Raw genomic sequence first — 6,971 nt, forward strand, 5'->3', positions numbered from 1 at the left:
ATACTAATACTACCAATAAGGGTACTGCCTTGAGCTCATGTACTCGTTGTATTTCACTGTTGGTATAGGCATCGATAACTCCAAAGAAAACAGGATCCTTCTCATCAGTATGAGCACCGACCTGTACATCAGTTCAATAACACAGACATATCCTACTACTACTACTCCATAATATGATAATGATGCTCTGTCGAGAGTCCTCTCAAGGGAAGGGCATATTTTGCATACTCCCTGGTTGGCACTTAGCAATACGAATAGATGATATGGTTTAGGTTGCTTGAGGGCGAATTCCTTATATCCAGTGATATTAAAACGTATGACCGCAGAGCTGATAAAGGGAATACATCTACGAAGTTTATGTGGGATGATGATGATGATGATCCTACAGATCGAAGTTATTGTAGTGGGAGTCCTCTGATAATTCTACTAACTTGTCGATTATTGGATCAATGGCTGATGGAGAGCTAATGGTCAGACCACAAATGGTCAGAGATAAGACCAGAGAGAAGTGAACAGCCATATGGAACAAAAACTACAATATACCACTCAAATCTAAACATGTAGTGAAAGTATTGATGAACATGTGTTGATACACCTCGTAGAGAGGCAAGATACTCCTACCCTGAGGATTATCACTGCTCGTCATCAATACTCGAGGAGTATCACCACATATAACAATCATTACTACTTAAGACTTATTCCATCATCAACATAAGAAGTGGTATTATTAGGCCCATAACATTCTCAATACCATCTAGTCGACAACGACGTCGACTATGTTCTATAGATATGCTACACTATTGTTGGCAGATTGTACTACTCTTAACAGTATCCCCCCATGATATCTAATCCAGTACCGTATTCCCTCTAGTAGTTACCGCTAGTCCATTGGCAATATGCATGACAATTGCGACATAATTGCTGAAACCCGTTACGGTCAATGAACAGGCGGAAACCTTGCAATTGATGCGTTGAGGAAATACAAGTAGAGCAAGAATTGCAAGATTCGTTAGTCGATACTCCTGCTGTAACTGAGGGGTCGTATGAGTGATATTGTTGTTATTAGGCCTCTTATTCCATGGTTAATCCTCTTGCTGATTACTATGGAATTAATATCTTGACTATCTTATTATTATCATTTACCTTCTTTGGATGCAGTCATACCTCTAACAATCATGCTTATCTTTTGATAAGTGATAAGCCTTGGAATCTACCATTAGTAGAGAGATTACTTCGAGAGTTAGGGAAGATATTCGATGATGATGACAATACCAAGATCGACTATTGTGCTGATTTGAATGATAAATCTATTATAGCTGGTATGGATTCAACAGGTTTAGCCAATATACGTTGGGGTATTGGTGAAGATGTTATGAAATGTTTGAATACTCTTACTATTACCAGACATGACGCATTATTCACTTTACATAATCTACGTTATGGTGTAGCTGAGGGATATTCCTTTACATCAATTGCTAAGGATGCTACCAAGTCTGAGGAATCTAATAAATGTGGATTTGGTATATATGATGTTAAAGTAGATCTTGTTAAATTCCTCGATAATAAGATATATCAATTTACTGATAAACTTGATAAAGAAGTCAGCTCAGAAGAACGTGAAGCATTCTTAGAAGATACCATACCATCACTTAAGTTCCATAGTGAGATTATGGATGAATTCAACAAGCTTAATGATGCCCATACTCTATATATAAGCCCCTATGATATGTTTATCTATACCTTACCTATCTGTTTTGATACAGACCTTGCGGAAGGAGGAGGTGGTGGTAATGATCGACAAGTTATATTATTATGTAACCTACATATGGAGGTTATGTATATGGAATTATTGGGTCATGGTACTACTGAGATGGCTTCATCTGGGGATGAGATTATCGAGATAGATGGTATGCCTGCTATAACATGGTTAGAATATATGGTATCTGATGATGGTCCTTTAAAGGGTTTTTATTCAGATTCTAATCAAAGAATAAATCAAGCATTCTTTGTTGGTGATTCTATTCAAATACCATTATCATATCGTAGCCCACCTAAAAAGCATTCAATCGATATAACCTTTAGTAATGGTGAGAATGCTACAGTTTATTGGTTGGTACGCTTCTTAGACTATACACCTGCATTAAAGGAAGATGCACATGGAGGGAGTGGTCTTACACGACGTACATATAATGCATTGGTTAACTTGAATGAGAAGTTTGATTATGTATTGGATATAGAAAAGAATATCCTTCATCGTGATATGGCTAGTATATGGAATGTTAGCTCTAGTAGTGGTGATAAAGAGATGGATAAAGCGATCAGTCCTATTATAAGTACTTTGGATTCTATTCGATCTCCTCCTCCTCATCTATCTGGTGTAGGATCTGGGGACTTTATTATTAATACTGCTGCTAGATTGGATGATAAGTACTTCTATCGTATTAGTAGTAGTAATAGTGTTAAGGCTACTACTACTACCTCTATTACTCTAGATAATGATATCAAGGCTTCGTCTTTTCCTTGGAATTATGATGGATCTATACGATGGAAGATAGATGATAATATGGTTATAGTGGTAATACCAACATTCCTATTATCTGATAATAATAACCCTAGTAGTAGTAATAGTAGTCCTGATGAATTCCTATATATGCCTGTATTGTTCGATATATATTATGCTGCTAGGGAAGCAGGTATACGTAGGATACTTATAGATCTATCTGGTAACTCTGGAGGGTATGTCATATCATCTATGGCAGCATTATGGCATTTTGTAGATAATCCTGAGGATATATGTCAACCACAATCTAAACATATGACATATCATTGGAGATTATGGGTTAAATCATTTGCTTCTAATTGGGATAAATCAGTAGAGGCTGGTATTAAATCTATAGGCTATGATAAATTAGGTTCAATGTCCTATATAAGGGAGAAGTTCCATGATCTACGAATATTATATAGATATGCAGCACATATTATACCTGACTTTGGAACATTCTCAGATGAGCTTAATTGGATAGATAATGCCATTGATAGATTAGAGCATCTTACTCCAGGAGATAGAGTTAAGGAAATGAGGAGGATACTCCTTAATAGAGAGTTTATACATGGTAATCATGCTAAGGAGATAGCCCCTAAGGATGGATGGTATCCTTTTCTACCTAATGAGCTATTAGTACCAGGTGAGGGTAAGGGCTTCAAAGGTCCTAATCTAACAGAATATATTCATCCACAGAATCTACGATGGGGTCCACAATACTCTCAATACTCACTTAAAGGTGATTGGTCATTCTGTAGACATGAGGTATTACCTCGAATGGAAGCATTACATAGTAAGTATTCTACATCCACATCCACATCATGGAGTAGAGGATATTGGGATAATATAGCTATCCTTAGTGATGGTGGATGTGGATCAGCATGTTCTATGTTTGCTATGGGTTTACAGCTTTATGCTAAGGCTACTGCATATACCTATGGTGGTTTAATACATCATCCTATGGCAGTATCAGCATTTACTGGTGGTAATGTAGAACAATATGGTAGAGTGTGGCCTAAGGTAGATCTAGCAGCACATCTAGGTCATTGGGCTACCTTTGGTGAAGCTGAATGGTCTAAGGTCAATGATCTTGATTGGGTTAATTATGCTACTGCCTTTCCAACTAGAGCTACAGCTACTTTTAATTGGAATATGGCATTCCATCGTGGATTAGGTCCTAATGCAATGCCTATTCAATGGTATAAGATATATGCTCATAGACACATATCAAGATGGGCTAGAGACTCTACACAACGACATAGTATTTATTATGATGTAGCACAACATGATTGGCAGGCTGATCTTAATAACCCACAATATCCACATCTAGGCTATTGTCGTAGTACAACAACGCCAACAACGCCATCATCCCACAACAACAACACCAAGAAGCACTACCAGCAACATGATGATGATTATGTACAACTGTTACAGCAGTATTTCTGGCCGTCGTCATCATCATCAGGTTGATAAGGCTTTGAGTCTTATATTGTATGTTATAATGTTATTAGCATGTAGTACCAATGTAATACTCAACTACTGCTACTCTTGTGTTTACTATTATACAGGATTTACCAATAGTAGTAGCAGCAGCCCCTGGTGGTGGAATGATGATGATCCCCTTCTTCTCCTTCTCCTGTTTAGGTTCAGCTACAGGTACTCGTAACTCTGGTTAATAATCTTCCTCTTGCATTCGTATGTCCTCGTACATCCTGGTAGATTACTACGACTATTGCTAGATTAGGAATACTTTTACGATGATAGTAGTACTATTGAACTAGGGCCTAGGAGGTAGGAGTACTGAAGAAGTAGGGAAGAGGAAGGTTCTCTCACCACATACCGGTCATATCTATCATGTCCCCGATCATCATCATCATCATCATCATCATCATCATCATCATCATCATTCGCGGGTGGCTCGATAATCATAGCATGCTAGGATAGGCTATAATAATAAGGATGAGTACGCTTGTATGTTGATAATAATCATTCATCATCAATGTGATGATGATATTAATGGATGTAGTCTCCATCAGCTGCAGCTGGTTTAATCAGCCTGGTTAGGGTCCTATTAAAGTCTCATTCCCTAACCCTAGCTTGTAAGAGGAGTTCCTACATCAGAGTATTGTGGTGGAGGTAAGAACGATATTGGTAGTAGTAGTAGTGATGGTACTGCCTAGTTATAGGTACCTTATTATGGAATCTAGTAGGGTTAACATTATGTACTATGGCTTATTCAGATGGCATTACTATATTGTCATCAAGCTGCTGCTGCTGCTGATATAGGGATGTGAAGGTGAAGGTGGTAGTCTTCTCTTACTACTACTACTACTAGTGTAATTATTATAGTCTTATCTATAGGCTGTTCTGTTAATAATCGCAGATATTTATATTATGTAACTTTATGATACGCTCCTCAATCCACACAAGGTCCTATATGGTCATTTAATATATGTAGTACTATCTGGACATTAGCATTGGGACCTGCCTCTAACCCCCCTGTGGTATATTTATATTACTCTAAGTTACCGCGGACTTTGTTACCGCGGAGATATCTCAATACGTGATGGCCTAGTAGCCCAAGCAACGCGGGTATGATTATGATTATGATGAGATCCACCATACCAACAAGTTGAGGCAGTATTCATGAATTATCCAATCGGTGCTTATTGGTGGTATTAGAATAGGAAGATAAGAAGAAGAGCAGCAGCATGTAATAATTGAAGGAGGTGTGGTATGATAACTATATGCACGGCTGCCGCAATGATGATAGTAATACTATGTTGGAGCATGATCTTAACATACTACTTATAATCGAGATTGTTCAGAGGCTTTGATAGGCTCTTGTTACCTTAAGGTCTGTTATCTCCATATTAACATGGACACTACAACATGATCATCATCATCATCATCATCTGCCTCTACTGAGGTTACTTTTTATCATCATCCCTCTTCCTTGTGTGATGATAATAGTTGTGTTCAAAGGAGCAGGAGAAGGTTGTTCGATTATCCTTAAACCAGTTATTGTTATCATGATGTTGTTATTGTTCAACCGTATATTTAATGATGCCCCACTTCACAAGCCTATCAGGCAATGCTATCAACATCAACATCATGCCATCATCATGATCATGGTGATACTATTACTACTATTCGTGCTACAAGGTTGTAGCTCACCACGTTCACCTGATTTAATACCACCATCTACCGCTGCTACTGGAGGGGATAATCTACAACCAAGTAAGTGGTAAGGGGAGGGGGATGATGTTGTATCATAGGTAGGAGGGTATTTGTAGAAGGTACTATAATACCAACTACCTTCTCTACTATTATTATTACTACTATTACTACTATTACTACTACTACTACTACTACTACTACTACTACTACTACTACTACTACTGCTACTACTACTACTACTACTACTACTACTACTACTACCGCTACTACCGGCAGCAGCCTAGATCATCACACTGCTCCTATAATAAGGATATCATCAATATCTAGTAGGTACTAATAGGAGGGTCTCTTCCTCTCCCTCTACCACTCTGCATCCCCCTTCTAGTAGTAGTACATTAGGTATTACTACTACTGCCACCAACCATATTACAAGAACCTCTCCTCCTTCTCCTAGTAGTAGTAGTAGTGTCACGACTACTTCAGCGCCAGTACCTAGAGGCAGATGCTCTAAGGGGGAGCCTTCTACCACCCATAAAGGGTTGGCCATATATGCAGATTGGCCTCATATGGATGTTCTCACTGAGAAGAAGTATATGAATCAATTAGGCACTTTTGTTAATGGTCAGAGTTGTCTCAATTCCCATTTCTCAAGTAATAATAGCATCATATATTCGTATATGAATTCTTCTTCTTCTTATTCTTAGTTGTCCTACTTGATCTTACTCCTACTAAGTTTAGTGATTGGATAAAGGATGGTAGGAACGTGAATGCTCCTGATACCAGTAGCAGTATTGCTCGTGGTAATGACTTCAAGGCAATGTTATCGGCTATTAACACTGCTGGTAGTAAGCTTTCTATTGTGGTTGCTCTTGGGTATGGATACTATAATAGTGTATGTGATGGTAGTGAGAGTATAGATTGTATGTATCATTTCGTTAAGACCTGGGATAAGGTAGTACCAGGATCAATGGATGGAGTAGTTATATCAGGAATAGAGAGCACTACCACTGCTGTATCCTCTGCACCTTTAACTCTGCAGCATTCAAAGGGATCCTATACTCTTGGTCTTACCTTACCTATGGGGACACTTAGCTACTATCAAGAGAAGTACATTTATGATTCCTATTATCTTCTATTAATGGACTTCTGGTGTCCATCAATCACTTCTTATGCTGCTACTAATCCCAATAATGTATTTAAGACACATACAAGTGATTTAGGTCCCTACATGCTCACTACTACCACAGAG

At 38.2% G+C, this 6,971-nt stretch overlaps 3 protein-coding genes across 3 annotated transcripts in view; 2 read left to right on the forward strand and 1 right to left on the reverse strand.

The window, feature by feature from the left end:
- The window catches only part of Pmar_PMAR009899 (hypothetical protein), a gene marked incomplete at both ends in the record, with an annotated part of 1,315 nt that extends 795 nt beyond the window's left edge, over nt 1-520 (reverse strand). Inside the window, 3 exons of the mRNA XM_002783940.1 lie at nt 14-121; nt 229-328; nt 387-520. Of these exons, the coding sequence (XP_002783986.1) occupies nt 14-121; nt 229-328; nt 387-520 (342 nt within the window). The remainder of the gene's footprint in view (nt 1-13; nt 122-228; nt 329-386) is intronic.
- Nucleotides 521-1,078: 558 nt separating this feature from the next.
- Nucleotides 1,079-2,819, forward strand: Pmar_PMAR009900 (hypothetical protein; the record flags this gene model as incomplete). Its single annotated transcript, XM_002783941.1, has 4 exons — nt 1,079-1,907; nt 1,977-2,087; nt 2,127-2,224; nt 2,778-2,819. 4 exons carry the CDS (start codon nt 1,079-1,081, stop codon nt 2,817-2,819), a joined length of 1,080 nt encoding a protein of 359 aa, XP_002783987.1.
- A 2,848-nt stretch (nt 2,820-5,667) lies between these two features.
- Pmar_PMAR009901 (hypothetical protein) lies at nt 5,668-6,717 on the forward strand (the record flags this gene model as incomplete). The annotated part of the gene is made up of 4 exons (XM_002783942.1): nt 5,668-5,782; nt 6,053-6,373; nt 6,427-6,674; nt 6,712-6,717. 4 exons carry the CDS (start codon nt 5,668-5,670, stop codon nt 6,715-6,717), a joined length of 690 nt encoding a protein of 229 aa, XP_002783988.1.
- Between the last annotated feature and the right edge of the window lie 254 nt (nt 6,718-6,971).

The sequence above is a fragment of the Perkinsus marinus genome (genome assembly GCF_000006405.1).
Source record: "Perkinsus marinus ATCC 50983 genomic scaffold scf_1104296935396, whole genome shotgun sequence".
Lineage (NCBI taxonomy): Eukaryota > Perkinsozoa > Perkinsida > Perkinsidae > Perkinsus > Perkinsus marinus.